Source organism: Lipotes vexillifer, unplaced genomic scaffold, assembly GCF_000442215.2.
Source record: "Lipotes vexillifer unplaced genomic scaffold, Lipotes_vexillifer_v1.1 scaffold422, whole genome shotgun sequence".
Taxonomy (NCBI): domain Eukaryota; kingdom Metazoa; phylum Chordata; class Mammalia; order Artiodactyla; family Lipotidae; genus Lipotes; species Lipotes vexillifer.
The window spans coordinates 1943268-1958531 of NW_006779087.1; the positions used below are offsets into that span (position 1 = coordinate 1943268).

Below are 15264 nucleotides of genomic sequence, written 5' to 3' on the forward strand. Positions count from 1 at the left end.
CCCTACACAGAGGTGGGTTGAAGGTGATAGAGAAAGTCTTTGGTTTGACCAGAGATGAGTGCCCGATGATAAAGAGATTGAAAAGTCAGAGTCAGAATCGTTTCTTGATCTGGAAAGCCAAAGGAGCCATTGAGGAGGCATGGCTGGGGCCAGAGACATCCTTGATATCTTTGGATATGACATACTTATAAAGCAGATTTGGAGGGAAGGGAGAGGTTATCATAAAAGAGCAAAGGAAAATAATTCCCAATTCTAGATTATCATTCTTAAAATCAGTCATGTTACCTTGGAGAAAAACTGTTCAAGTTTTAAAGCAGTCCATGGTTACTGTGACATGTACTAAACTGTAAATAATGAACTTTAACTTGAAACCAGCATAACAACAAGTAAAGCTTCTTGAGTTGTCTTAAAGTGCTTTATATGAATTAACTTCCTAACAGTTCTGGGAGGGCAGGTATTATTACCACTTTAGAGATAAGGAAACAGACACAAAGAGGTTAAATAACATCAAGATGACATCACTGAGAAATGGCAGAGCTGGGATCTGAACACTGGCAGTCTGCTTCTTTAGCCTGTGTTTTCAGCTACTATGTTATATTACCCCTCACTAATCCTCTAGTAAATACATCTGCCTGATGTAGTTTCCTTGTTTATGTTGTCTATTGGTGCCCTCAACCCCAGCCCTCCTCTAGGAGTGACATATGTGAGCCGGTTGATTAAATACGAGAAGCCTCAGCTTTAGCAAATCCCAGAAGCTAAGTGTGGCCATAGCAAAGCCACAGAAGACCAGTTGAAGAGCAATGATTTTCGAGTTCCAACGTGTCTGATTTTTTTTTAATGTTACTGAAGTGTAGTTGATTTACAATGTTGTGTTTAATCTCTGCTGTACGGCACAGTGACTCAGGTATACATATATATATATTCTTTTTCACATTCTTTTCCATTATGGTTTATCGGAGGATATTGAATATAGTTCCCTGCGCTATATAGTAGGATCTTGTTATCAACGTGTCTGATTGACATCGGGTTTTTTCTTTTCCTTGCAGATGATCTACCCAGGAAAAGGTTACCTCAGCTGTACAAACCACCCACTCCTGAGATGCTGGCGTACCTTGATTTTAGTGTCTCCACAACTGGCATGCTTACGGGAGTGAAGGTAGAGTAGTCGGGATCTTTTTACTCTCTCACTGGATGCTAGTAAAGTGCCAGGGCTGCAAAAAATAGAGATGACCACTGCCCCAGGGACTTCAGATGGAGAGGCCAGCTGGTTATACCAGAGACCAGTAGGCAGAGGATCAAGGGCCACTGCTATATTTAAATAAAAGCATTGGCTCTTCCGGAATAAGTTATCCCAAGGAATTTGTGTTATGAAGTGTTCTGAACCTAGCATAGAAGCCAACAGATAACACGAGTTAGTTCAAGCCAGTATGAAGTCACAGATTCGTATTTCATGAAACTCAATATTGAGAAATTAACAGATAGACTTACCCTTCAGTTGGACTTAGATTAGGCTTTTTGAAGCAATGAAAAATATACATCATTTTGAGGAGTTGGAGGGAATGTAAGCTTCTCAAAACTCTCATTAGAGCTGCTTTTCTGCCTGTGGGATGCCAGTTCCATCCTGTTCCATGTTCCTTACCTTCCAGATGTCCCACTCTGCGGTCAATGCTCTCTGTAGAGCCATCAAGCTCCAGTGTGAGTTGTATTCCTCTCGGCAGATCGCCATCTGCCTTGACCCTTACTGTGGACTTGGCTTTGCACTCTGGTGTCTCTGCAGGTAGGCATGGAAAAGCAAAGAAACAGAATGCATGGGAATATCTTTGGGGCTGTGACCATCTCATCCTTCCGTTTGCTCCCTTAATTTGGTAAAGTTTCAATGAAATGCTGGTGTTTTCCAGAATTTGTGCATCTAATGTATCTTCGATGTTTGTCTGGTTTGTTTGTATTCCCTCTTTCTGTTAGTTTTTATGCCTCAGACAAAAGGGCAGTGATCTTACTGCCTCTTCTGTGCTCCATCCTGTCACCCTCATTTTAGAAGCAGAGCCAAGTAGAAGGATGACACTTGGGTGAAATGTCGTACTGTGTCAGCCAGAATGCACCCCCTAGGCTTGGCAGGAAGGAATGTAATGAGATGGGTGACAGCATGTGGCTGGAAAGTAGCACATTGGCCACATTGTTCCTTGTGGGTTAGCAGATCCCAACTCCTTCTACTCTCTTCCCAGAGGACCTCATCTCAGCCTCTGCATTTTCACCTCATTGATGGGCACCTTCATGAATGCTTCACAGATGCCCCAATTCAACATCTTCCTGCTGGGTCCCCATTCTTCTTAGGATGGGGTCATCCACCTAGAGGCCCACACTAGGAACTTGGGCTTTATCTTCAACTCTGTATCTTTATGTCACACTTGCAATTAAATGTCAGATCCTTTGGCTCCATTATTCTTAAACCTATCTCTACATAAGAATCACCTAGGGGTCTATGAAAAAAAAGAATTAATGGGGCTTCCCTAGACATACTAACCTAGATCTCCAGAGGTGGAGATCACAATTCCAGTATTTTTTTTTTAATACAGGATTCCTGGGCTCCTAGTTATTCTGGTCTATATTCAAGGTTTAGGAAGCTGAGGATTCACGGCTGGAGATTGTACCTACAATACAGGACTCTGACATTCCTTCCTTTTTATCCTGGGTGCACTGTCAGGGTTCAAGCCCTCATCCTCTCTCACCTGGATTATTGCAGCCTCTCCTAACTGTCTCTCAGCCTTCAGTGACTCGTGTCTCCAATACCCCCTCCATGTAACTAGCTTTACCCCAACTTCAAGCTGTAGTGACAGCCTGCTGGGTAAATTCTAAACTCCTTCATATAATAATAGATCAGTGATTTCACAGTTTGGCCCTGACCCTTCTGGCTTCACTTCTCACCACTCCCCAGGCATTCTATGCTTTAGTATTTCACTCTGGAATCCTATTTCTGACAACCTTACACACACCATGTAATTTTATATCGCCGTGCCTTTGCATATGCTCTTCCTCTGCCTGGAATGCCCTCACCAGCTTCCCCATTTTTCCAGCCACTGTCAAATTCCTACTCATTCTTCAAGCTTGAGCTCAACTGTCGCCGACTCAGTGAAACACCTGCCGCCCCTTGCGTTCCCAGTTTGAATTACTTGCTCGTCATTCTGTGATCGTGATGGCCTTTATTCATATCTCAGTTACCACCTTCCACAGTCTGCTTTATTCTGTAGTTATTGTATCTTGTGAGTTGCATAGGAACAAGGCTGATTCTCAGACCTTTATATCTAATATGACCCAACCCTGTCCTTCATGCTCAGTAAATATTTGCTGAACTGATGATGTTCTAGGATGAATTGATAATGTCAGCTCTTGCCTTTTTTCATTGCAGTGTCTATTCAGGTCACCAGTCCATCTTAATTCCTCCTATGGAGTTGGAAAACAACCTCTTCCTCTGGCTCTCCACGGTCAACCAGTACAAAATAAGAGACACTTTCTGCTCCTATTCAGTAATGGAGCTCTGCACCAAGGGGCTTGGAAACCAAGTGGAGGTGCTGAAGGTAAGAAGCAGCTGTAACCAGGAGACAGTCCTGAGAGAAATGGGCCAGGCGTGATGATACCCCACCTTGGGCTGGCCAGACATATCTGCCTGCTTGTTTTCTAGGCAAACAGGTGTTTGTAAACCTCAGGAAGTTTCTCTCTTTCACTGTCTAATTCAATGCACTCTTTCAGAGTTTAATCTGATTCTTACATTGTGGAGAAGAAGGTAAAACTGGTGGAGGCTGAATAGAAATTACTTTACGTGAAGATGAACAGAAACTGTGACCTTCAAGAGGACTTTTCCCAATAGAATTTGCAGCCTGAGAATCTGAGACTGGCGACTGCCCCAGAGATAAGGTCGCTCATTCATGAGTGTATCCAACGATCATATGTCTAACTGGCATATGAGAGTCAAAAAACACTGAATTTTCTTTAGTAGAGAAATGTGACCTTAAGAATGAAAAAAAGAGATAGGAGGTTAGATATCTATGTTGCTAAATTTGTTTTTCTCTCAGTCCCATCTCTGCATTTGAAATAGAGAGAAATCTGAGGCACAGAAATGAAGAGGGATTAAAACTATATTTGCTGAAAACCTAAGATTTTTAGGTGAAAGAGGAAAGAAATAGAGAATGAGCATATTGACCAGTGGGTAATGACTTTAGTGGAATTCCTTGGCATTTTCTGAAAAGGCATATCTTTTCTCTGGGTGTCTGAGGTGAGAACACATAGTTCCTTGGCTTTTCCTGACCAAAGAGATAGAGCAGTGGCCCTGCTTATTCAGCACTTCTGTGATTCTGCTGACCTCAGCTCCTGTGCCTGGTGTCTTACAGACCAGGGGAATCAACCTCTCCTGCATCCGGACATGTGTGGTGGTGGCTGAGGAGCGGCCCCGCATTGCTCTCCAGCAGTCCTTCTCCAAGCTCTTCAAGGACATCGGTCTGTCCCCTCGGGCTGTCAGCACCACTTTTGGATCAAGAGTCAATGTAGCGATATGTTTGCAGGTGACTGTCATGAAATCTTGCTTGTGTGAGGGCCTCAGAGCATAGGCTACCACTTAGTTGCTCTAGGCCTCTGGACTTTTTATTTGGGCTTCACTGTACCTTATTTTGCCCATCTGTAGAATGAACATGGTAGCATCGTCCTTTACAGGGTCGTTCTGTAGAACCACTGAGTTTCTAGGTGCCAAGCACTTGGAGCCATGCCCGGCAATTGAGCTCTAATGTAAATGTTTACTCTAAGTAGTGGTTTTATGGTCCAATACGATGAGTCGAGAAGATTTCTGAGTCCTATTTGAATTTTATTTATATGTTACCCTTTGTTTTCTGTCTCCTCCATCTTTTACACCTTTTTTTTTTTTTGCAAAAGAAGTACAAATAAGCCTGCATTCTTTTCTCCAGCCAGATGGCAATTTTACCATGTTATCTTGGTGGGTAAATAACAGAAAAGAGGCTGAAATAACAGAAAAGAACTGAGTCTGACTTTATGTAGCTTGGAAGCTCGTAAGGCAAATACAGACATGGACAAGAGTGAGAGTCAAAGAAGGTGGCGTAAATGGGTGGATACTTTCAGGTCCTCTGTGTCTGTGGTCGGATGACTTTGGAGCAGCATCATGACACTTTAACTTTGGAGCCCGTTGTGGGCCCCTCGCTGCCAGCTTGGGCCAGTGCTGGTTTTGAGAGTCCCATGGATGCTGGTCTGTCTCATCCCTGCCTTGAGTCCAGGGGTGAGGACCCTTCTCAGCCTGGTAACCTTTCAGTGCTGCTTCGGCCCCCAGCCTACTCTACTCTCCTGGGGGAGGAAAGGAAAGAAAGATGAGAAAAAAGCTGGGCCAGGAGTCTCTTTCGTTATAGCCCTGCCTCATCTGGTTGAAAACAGGGTGAGCGTTCAAAATAAGAGTCTGGATTTTTCATGTATGTGACTAAATTATCTATTTCTTGATTTGAAAATGTAAAATATGGAAATACCATTCAGTTAATTTTAAATAAACAATACATTTATTTTTCTTTAGGGAACCTCAGGGCCTGATCCAACTACTGTGTATGTAGATCTGAAATCATTAAGACATGACAGGTACAGTAGATCGGTTATGCTTACTTTCTGTTAGCGTTCCTAAGCATGAAAAGTTCTGAGCCTCGAGAAAGTCAGCTCTCCCCACTCCTTCCTTTTGTTGGTGTCTTCCAGGGGGATGGGAGAAGGGAAGAAATTCATTTTCATTATTAATACCTAATAAGGTTTACATTTATAAGAAGAAAGCTTTAATTCTCACAGTTGCTGCACTATTCTTTAATATTAAAATGTAACACTGGTATTTTGTAACATTTGACATAAATTACACTAAAATGGATAGACTCTTTGCTCTGGAAGTTTAAAAATAACTGAGACAGAATAAATGAGGCAGACTAGTGTTTTTGGTTTTCTGGGGTTTTTTTTTTTTGCGGTACACGGGCCTCTCACTGTTGTGGCCTCTCCCGTTGCGGAGCACAGGCTCCGGACGCGCAGGCTCAGTGGCCATGGCTCACGGGCCCAGCAGCTCCACAGCATGTGGGATCTTCCCGGACCGGGGCACGAACCCGTGTCCCCTGCATCGGCAGGCGGACTCTCAACCACTGCGCCACCAAGGAAGCCCTCCCTCTTAGTGTTTGTTTCTTTTGTTTTTTGTTTTTTGCGGTACGCGGGCCCCTCACTGTTGTGGCCTCTCCCGCCACGGAGCACAGGCTCCGGATGTGCAGGCTCAGCGGCCATGGCTCACGGGCCCAGCCGCTCCGCAGCATGTGGAATCTTAACCACTGAGCCACCAGGGAAGCCCTCCCTGGCTGGACCGCGGCACAAACCCGTGTCCCCAGCATCGGCAGGTGGACTCTCAACCACTGCACCACCAGGGAAGCCCCCAGAGTAGAGTTTTTGAAACAACACTTTATCTGAGCCCCAGGAGTAAAAGCCTTCCTCCTCATCAGCTCACAGGTGAATTGTAGCTATGCGCCAAGGGGAGCTCCTGGCAGAGGGCTCTGGGACCTTTTCCTGAGTCCCACTGACTTGGGCTGTGTTCACGGTGTGGCCCGTGGCAGTGACCCAGGCTGCACAGGTAGAGCGTCTCTAGTGCTGTGATTTTCAGCCTGGGGAGACTTTATCCTCCAAAGGACATTTGACAGTGTCTGGAGACATATGTATTGTCACAACAAGGGGATGCTACTGACATCTAGTGGGTAGAGGCCTGTGATGTTGCTAAACATCCTACAGTGCACAGGATAGTGCCTCACAAAGAATTATAACAAAATATCTGACTCAAAATGTCAGTAATGCTGAGTTTGAGAAACTCTGCTCTGATGTGAGGAGAGAGAGATTTAGAGGTTTGGGGAGGCAGTGTATATAGCTTTGGTAGATGCGGTGCAGTCATTTTTTTTTTTTTTTAAGGCTCTTGTGTTGTAAATATTGTTTTTCTGCAGGGTTCGTCTTGTGGAACGGGGTGCCCCCCAGAGTTTGCTCCTCTCAGAGTCTGGAAAGGTAATTTGTTCTGTTAACCATTGGGAATGTGGTCTGTGTGTAGTAGTAGTTAGTTTCTGGTTTTGGGTGTTTTTTGTTTTTGGGTGGTTTTTGTTTTTGGGTGGTTTTTGGTTTTTGGTTTTGGGTGTGTTGGGTTTTCGTTGCTGCACGCGGGCTTTCTCTAGTTGTGGCGAGCGGGGGCTACTCTTCATTCCATTGTGTGGGCTTCAGTAGTTGTGGCATGGGCTGTAGAGTGCAGGCTCAGTAGTTGTGGCACACGGGCTTAGTTGCCCTGAGGCGTGGCACATGGGATCTTCCCGGACCAGGGCTCGAACCCATGTCCCCTGCATTGGCAGGTGGATTCTTAACCACTACACCACCAGGGATGTCCCCCCGGTTTATTTTTGAGGTTGAATCTTGTTATACCTCTGTCTCCACTGAGCACAATCCTGTGAGCGCCGTCTCAGCTCCTGCCTTTGTACACTCCCTCACCTCACTGAAGACATGGGGGCGGGGAACTGCATTTCCTAGAGGTCGTTAGATTTAATTGAACCCCGTCTTTGTGTTTTCTCTTTGATTCTTAGATTTTACCTGGAGTGAAAGTAGTTATTGTTAATCCAGAGACCAAAGGGCCTGTTGGAGACTCTCACCTGGGAGAGGTATGTATAATTTTCCCCTTTACTCTGAAAAGTCAGCAGTGAAAGACTTTAGGGTTCATATTTTAGAAGTCAGGAAACTGTGCATATAGCTTTTCCCTCATGGTGAATTTTCGAGAGTGTTCATATTTCTCTGTGAGGCTCAAAACTGACATGGACAGAGGGGAAATTGAGACCGAGATGGAGTGAAGATTTAGGCACCCAAACTAGAACTAGTCCCAGATTAGTCCACTGACATACCCTTAGCTGAAAAGGAAAATGGGCAAATCCCACCTGTTCCCACCTATTAAGGAGTGGAACTAAAAGGAGCCACAAATTTTAAATTTTTAAAATTTATACAAATGTTATATTTTATTCTAAAATGTATCCATTTTTGTATTAGTATAAAAATATTTAAGACTTAATTTTTCTTCCCCCAAATCTCTGAGAGACACTGATATCTCATTTCATAGCTCACTGGGAGCAATGTTGTGGGTGCACGAGGCAGATGACCCGGGCTCTGCCAGTTACCAGCTTCTTGTGATTGGGCAAGTTACTTAACCTCTCTGGTCCTCAGTTTCCTCAACCATAAGTAATAATGGCACCCACCTAGTAGAATTGTGTGACAGTTAAATGCATTAATACCTGTATCTGTCATATATTTGGAACAGTGCCTGTCACACAGTGAATACTAGTTTTGTTACCATCGTCAGCTATTGCTGTGTTTACATTGTAAATTCAAATAGCCTGTAGTATTTTCCTGCGGTCTTTGTAACTTAGTTTCAGAGCATAGTTTCAGAGCATCAATGATCCCTTGATGCATTTGTGAGACTCTGAAAGAGGCTGAGAAATGAGCCAGGGAGGGCTTCCCTGGTGGCTCAGTGGTTAAGAATCCGCCTGCCAATGTAGGGGACATGGGTTCGAGCCCTGGTCCGGGAAGATCCCACATGCCGCGGAGCAACTACGCCCATACGCCACAACTACTGAGCCTGTGCTCTAGAGCCCGTGAGCCACAACTGCTGAGCCCACGTGCCACAACTACTGAAGCACGTGCACCTAGAGCCTATGCTCCTCAACAAGAAAAGCCACAGCAATGAGAAGCCCATGCACCGCAACGAAGAGTAGCCCCTGCTCGCTGCAACTAGAGAAAGCCCATGCGCAGCAACGAAGACCCAACACAGCCAAAGATAAATAAATAAATAAATTTATTTTTAAAAAAAAGAAAGAAAGAAAGAAAGAAATGAGCCAGGGAGGCAGTGTAGCCTCAAGGTTAAGAGCACGGCCTCTGTGGCCACCCAGGCTTGGGTCTGGGTTTCCTTGTTTCTGCATCTTAGGCAAGTTACTTAACTCCTTTTTTTTTTTTTTCATCTGTAAAATGGGAATAACAGTAGTACAGACTGTATTGTCATGTCATATATGTCAGGATTGATGGAGGTAAGGCATTTAATACTGTTCAGCACATGGTAAACACTTGATAACTGACAGCTGCCTTTATTGTTGCAGCTGTGTTGTTACTATAAAAATGAGGTTAAAAAACCAAAATAGGGACTTCCCTGGTGGTCCAGTAGGTAAGACTCTGTGCTCCCTATGCAGGGGGCCCGGGTTTGATCCCTGGTCAGGAATCCCACATGCTGTAACTAAGATCCCATCCCAACTAAGGGTCCGCATGCCGCCACTAAAAGATCCCACAACTAAGACCCGGTGCAGCCAAAATTAATTAATTAAGCCAAAATCATCTGTCCCAGAGAACTGAACTGATTCTGGCGAAATGTGACCAGTGCTTTTTCTTGTTGTAGATTTGGGTGAACAGTCCCCATACAGCCAGTGGCTATTACACCATCTATGACAGTGAGACTCTTCAAGCTGACCATTTCAACACCCGCCTCAGCTTTGGGGATCCTGCTCAGACCCTGTGGGCTCGAACAGGATACCTGGGTTTTGTCCGTCGGACCGAGCTCACAGCAGCCACCGGAGGTATCTTCAGCAGTTCCTCACCCCCGTCCTGCTGCGCTTTGCAGCCCCTAGCACGGGCTGGCCTTCCGCAGCCTGCCTTTGGATGTGGAGTGTGTGTATTGAATTATTCCCTTCTCAGACTCTTGAACCCATACACGAATTTGTATTCATTTGAAGTAAGACTTTGCCCTCAAAGAGGACCCAGGAAATAAGCACTGGGGCCCCGTGTCAGCATCCTTGAACTGTGGGTTGGCTCGGCCAGGTAGTCATAGAGATGTGCCTGGTGATGGGTAGATGCCTCTGGCAGGACTCGGCCCTCAGCAAGCTCCTGGGACAGGTATTCCATCGTTAGTCCCTTGCTCCTAAGCCTTGCGAGCGGGAGGCAGTGCTGAGGAGCCAGCCTGCCGAAGCCCTCTGTCCCTTCGGCGGCTCACGTTGGACACGAGCCTGCTTGGCAGGGCTCTCGTGTAAGCAGCCCCCAGTCATCCTCTGCCCACTGGGCAGTCACAGTGAAGCCATGACTTCAACCTTCCTGACGGCATGAATGGCCATTTTAAAATACCCAGCACTGATTGCATCATACACACCCAGAACTGACACAGATCACTCACTGGACTTGAACAGCTAGAACTGGGCCAAGTCATTTCTCCTTCGCCCCTTGCATCTGTTCCCCACTGACCAGCTCCAGAGTGTCTCCACATTTCACCGGGAAGTAGAATAACATACTGGTGGTGAGGGAAGCATCCCTAGCCAGGTGCCTTGGTTTTGAAGCCTACCTCTGTCATTTGCTGTATGACCGTGAACACTCACTCAACCTCTCAGTTTCCTACCTGGAAAATGGGAGTGATAACGTTTCCTGCCTTGTGGAAATGATGTGAGATTAAATGACATAATGCCTTCAGGTGCCTGGGACAGTGACTGGCACACAGAAAACACTCGAGAGTCATTAGCTACTCTTTCCGTTGTTTTTGTTACTGCAGTCTTCAGCTCTTGTATGATGGGACTCTGCTGGCCTTCCTCATCCTTCTCTCTCCAACAGCTCCTAGCAGTTTGTTTTGCTAAATTTTTCAGAAATCTTCCTTTTCCTGAAAATATAACATTCTGTAGACCTAGCTAAATCATCTCTCTTCTTCTTTTCAGTATCTATGTAGACATAAACCATGTAGCCTTATGTATGCAGTGTGTGCGTAAAATCTTTAAAAAAAGATTTCTGCAACGTCCTGCTGGATTACAAGCCTATTAATAACCAGGACTAGAGTCTCTGTGGAGTCCTTGAAGATGTCTAGAAACAATGACATATGTTCACTTCTTTTCCATCTCAAATCCTCTCCCCTCCTCCCCTTCCCAGCCATCATCTGGCTAATTCCTATTTATCCTTAAAAGCTCAGCATGGCTTCAGCTTTTCCCTTTCTGAACGCTTGAGCTGAGCTCGGGAACGGGGGCCCTAGTGCGCACTCGGGTTGCTGGGCTGACCTCATCCCACCTGATGTCCATCCATAGGACATCTGTTGTGTGTGTGTTTCCCCCACTAGACAGTAAGTATCTTCAGAGCAGGAATCATGTTATATCATCTTTGTCTCCCCAGCACTAGGCACAATTCCTGGCACGTGGTAATAATAATAATGACAATAGCTAATGTTTTCAGCACTTACAGTGTACCAGGCATCATATTAACTCCCTTATATGAATTTAATCCTCACAGCAGCCATTTATTATTACCCCTGTCTCACAGAGGGGAAGCAGGACTCAGAGATTTAAGTTAATTGCTCCATGTTAACAGAGCTGGTGAGTGGCGGCGCCAGGTGACGTGGCAGGCAGTCTGGACCCTGTGCTCTTAACTCCAACGATGTAGTACACTCAGTGCGTCTGATGAACCAGGTTCCTCTTTCTCTCCCCGTCAGAGCGTCACGATGCCTTGTACGTGGTGGGAGCTCTGGACGAGACACTGGAGCTGCGAGGCCTGCGGTACCACCCCATCGACATCGAGACCTCGGTGTCTCGGATCCACAGGAGCATGGCCGAATGGTAAATCCCCTGCACGGCATAGGTTCCCCCTCAGCTGCGGTACCAGTTAAAGTTGCTCTGTAGTCAGCCGTCCGTAGCAGACCACCTACGGCTGTGGAACTCCAGGGGAGCCAGAAAATAAACGGACTGATCCTTGCCTGGCAGTGTGCCGTCTGCTGAGACGGGCTCCTTGGACTCGCGGTGGGGCTGGGTCCTTTTTAATGGTAGGCGCTTACCGTAGGAAGGGACCTAACTGATCATCCGCCTCTAGAAAGTCGGTAGAGGGTGGTGGGAAGAAGCATGACTTTCAGGTCAAAAGACGCAGCTGGAAGGCCCAGCGCTCCCAGTGCTCCCAAGGAAAGAGGCTGCTTTCCTCATCTGAAAATACCTCCTCTGCTCCTTCCTGATTATCAGGAGGATTCAGTGAGAATGTACTTTGTAAACTATCAAATGGTAAGCAGATGAAAAGGATTGTTATTATCTGGTCCAGTTTCCCTCTCAGTGCGGGAATTCCCCCTACATTATCCCTGACAAAGGATCATCTGACCTCACGTTGACTAAAAATTTCTTAAAATTAAAACTCTGTAGTTTTTACCTATTTGCTTTCATCGTGGATTCTTAACAGTACAGAATCCATCCAGTTTCTTTTTATACATGTTTAAGTCAGTGTGTCCTTCTCAGGTTTGGTTTTTTTTTTTTTCATGCAAAGTAGCCACAGTTCTTTTAATGGTTTGTTCATGCTTTCCAGTTGCTTCTTTGTCTTGCTTTTGTCAGAGTCTCTCTTCTGAACAGTCCTGAACAATGCCCATGAGGTGTAAGAACAACGCAGAGAAGTTGGGCGCCATGGTTACCCCCTAATTTTAACCATTTGACTTTTGATGCTACCAGATATTGTGTACATTTTTCTTAAGGACTGAATCTGTTTTTCAAAGCAGTTCAACACTGCAAAACACAAGTCAGGTCATACCTTCTAACCCAGCAACCCCACTGAATGTAAGGCAACATTCTACCTTATAGCACAATAGGAGAGAGCGTGTATGGGGCGCTGAGTTCAGATGAGGCCAGGCCAACTCCCTTCCTGTTTGGTGTTATAATATAGATAATAATCTTAGTCAAAGCTCTTATGTTGCAAATATCAAGAATTCTCTTCAAAACAACTTAAGCAAAAGAGAGTTCATGGATAGAATACCTGGTTATCTCAGAGGTTCCTAGAAGTCTCTGACCAGCTCTGGATCTCAAGAAAGGTAGAAACAAGGAACGGGAAGGCCATCAGGAACCACCGTCTTCTCACTTTCTAGAGCCATGTGGGCATCCACTTCATTCTTTCTCTCCTCCCTGAAGAGCCATTCTCTGTACTTCTCTGCACACCTGCTACCCCAGAACGTTCCAGTCCACGTGTCCTCACTTCAGGTGACCAGCTAACAACTTTCATTCCCACTTCCAAACTCCCAAGAGATTTTAAATGGCTCAGCTAATCAGCTGTGATCATAGGGGCAAGGTCATGTATTAAAGACGTGGCTGAGAGCCTTCTGGTTGGATCCAAGTGAGAAGGCAGTTCTCAGGGAAAATGGGGATAAGTCTTGGGCCGACACTGTAAAAGATGACATGTTAACTGAATGTCATTGAAATTTCAGTGCCGTGTTCACGTGGACCAACTTGCTCGTGGTGGTTGTGGAACTGTGTGGCTCTGAACAGGAGGCCCTAGATCTGGTTCCTTTAGTGACAAATGTGGTCCTGGAGGAGCATTACCTCATCGTGGGCGTCGTAGTTGTGGTGGACCCAGGCGTTATTCCCATCAACTCCAGAGGAGAGAAGCAGAGGATGCACCTCCGTGACAGCTTCCTCGCTGACCAGCTGGACCCCATCTATGTGGCGTATAACATGTAACCAGCCTTGTGGGGATTGCAGGGGCCATCCTGCAAAACCACAGGACCAAAGACCCATGACTAGGAGGAAGCTTTCATATGGTGTGAAATAAGCTGAGATGGCTACATTATATCCTTCATCTCATCCTGTGGGATTCTGCAATCATGTGACACACAGGAAAGGGGAATTCTGTGGTAGCAAATGAAAAAAATATTAACAGTCTGTTGATCATGAGCTTTGACGTAGTGTGAGCAGCACGTTACTAAAGCAGTTACATCCATGTTGCATTTTTTTCATCTGTTGTATATAGTTGTATTTTTATCTAATGCTGTTTTAGAATTTTGTAAGGGAGTTTAATGAATTCATGTGATGGGGGTAGTCTGAGTTACACAGTTCCCCACTCTGTACTGTATTTTGCCATTTTACCATAGTTAGACATTCTGCAGGTTTTGTTAACACGGAACTACTTGGCTTACTTTTAGTTGACCCATAGCAAATCAGATAACCCACTGAATATGAGAATTACTTTATATATATAAAATTCTTGATGGTAAAACATTTTGACCAGTGTTTTAAACATGTAAATAAGAATACACATAATTCAGCTAAAAATTGAAGAATTGGCTTGTATAGTTGTAACAACTAAAGTAGAAACATTTCTACTTTGAGAGAATCTCAGTATTCTCTGGATGCAGTGTAATTGAATAGGTGACTAAAAAGCGCAAATTGTTTGCAGGTTTTGCTGCACATTGTACTGTGTCTCTGTTGGCTGGTGTATTTTATAAACTGAAGCTGCCTATGTTTGTTTTTTAAGCTTGCATTCCCAGAATCAGCTTAAGCTTTTAAGAATTCAGCCTGTTTCTACAAACTGAATAATATCAGCTGAAAAATCAAAATGTTAGGAAAAGCTAAGATTCATTAGATCCCACCCAGTTCCAAGGAACCGGAATAACTCACTCTGGCCCCCAGTGTTGAAACCGTCTTTCTTTCACGTTTAGAATGACTGCATAAGAATTTAGAATTTCCTCTTTTACAGGCCCATTGTATACTGTGTCGGCAGTTATACATCTAGCTTTTCTTTTCTGAGGACTGGAGAGCATCCTCTGTTCTTCCAGTTCACGAGGGCGGGGATTTTAAGAACAAGAGCAATAGGCTGGGAAGGCAGTGGGATCAATAGTCACGCGAAGGCATAAGGCTTCGTAACTGCATGTCTCAGAACTGACCGATTTGGGTTGCCAAAATAGCCAGGCTTATGCTGAAATAGGGGAAGTCTGATGTATGCAAGAAACTCTTTTGAAATAACTGTGGTGCCCAGGCCAAGCGGACAGAGCCTGGGACTGAGTTTGGCCTCTGGCTCGGTTTCCTTTCTTTGGTCTGATACTTCACATATTTGAATATAGTTGAATTTTATTATTTTTTTCTTACAGAAATATTTTTTAAAATTAAAAAAAAAAAAAAGCTCAAAGTGAACAGAGTTAACTTGTTAAATCAGAATGGTTCTCTTTGACCCACTCTGGTCTATTGTGTAAATATTTATTTAGACTATTTTAATAATACATATTATTTACCCCACTGTAACATCATGTAAACTAAATATGTTTTTAAACAATTTTTTAGACTTGTAATTACCCTGAAAATAAGGTTTATAATGCAAAGACCAGACCCTTCGCCACGGCAGCACTCCTGGGGGGCTGCCCTTACACAGTCTCATGACTCAAAGCCACTTTATTGACTCCCTTTTACATAACCCTCTTTTCCTCCCAACTCGTTCTCC

The 15264-nt window shown here is 44.7% G+C and overlaps 1 protein-coding gene across 1 annotated transcript in view; it reads left to right on the forward strand.

Moving 5' to 3' along the window:
• DIP2B (DIP2 acetate--CoA ligase B (putative)) overlaps positions 1 to 13786 on the forward strand; it is a 231646-nt gene extending 217860 nt beyond the window's left edge. The window contains exons 29-38 of the mRNA XM_007452300.1: positions 1047 to 1156; positions 1647 to 1777; positions 3404 to 3572; positions 4383 to 4553; positions 5561 to 5622; positions 6996 to 7053; positions 7617 to 7691; positions 9464 to 9641; positions 11522 to 11645; positions 13259 to 13786. Of these exons, the coding sequence (XP_007452362.1) occupies positions 1047 to 1156; positions 1647 to 1777; positions 3404 to 3572; positions 4383 to 4553; positions 5561 to 5622; positions 6996 to 7053; positions 7617 to 7691; positions 9464 to 9641; positions 11522 to 11645; positions 13259 to 13511 (1331 nt within the window). The 3' untranslated portion in view covers positions 13512 to 13786. The remainder of the gene's footprint in view (positions 1 to 1046; positions 1157 to 1646; positions 1778 to 3403; positions 3573 to 4382; positions 4554 to 5560; positions 5623 to 6995; positions 7054 to 7616; positions 7692 to 9463; positions 9642 to 11521; positions 11646 to 13258) is intronic.
• The last annotated feature ends 1478 nt before the right edge of the window (positions 13787 to 15264 follow it).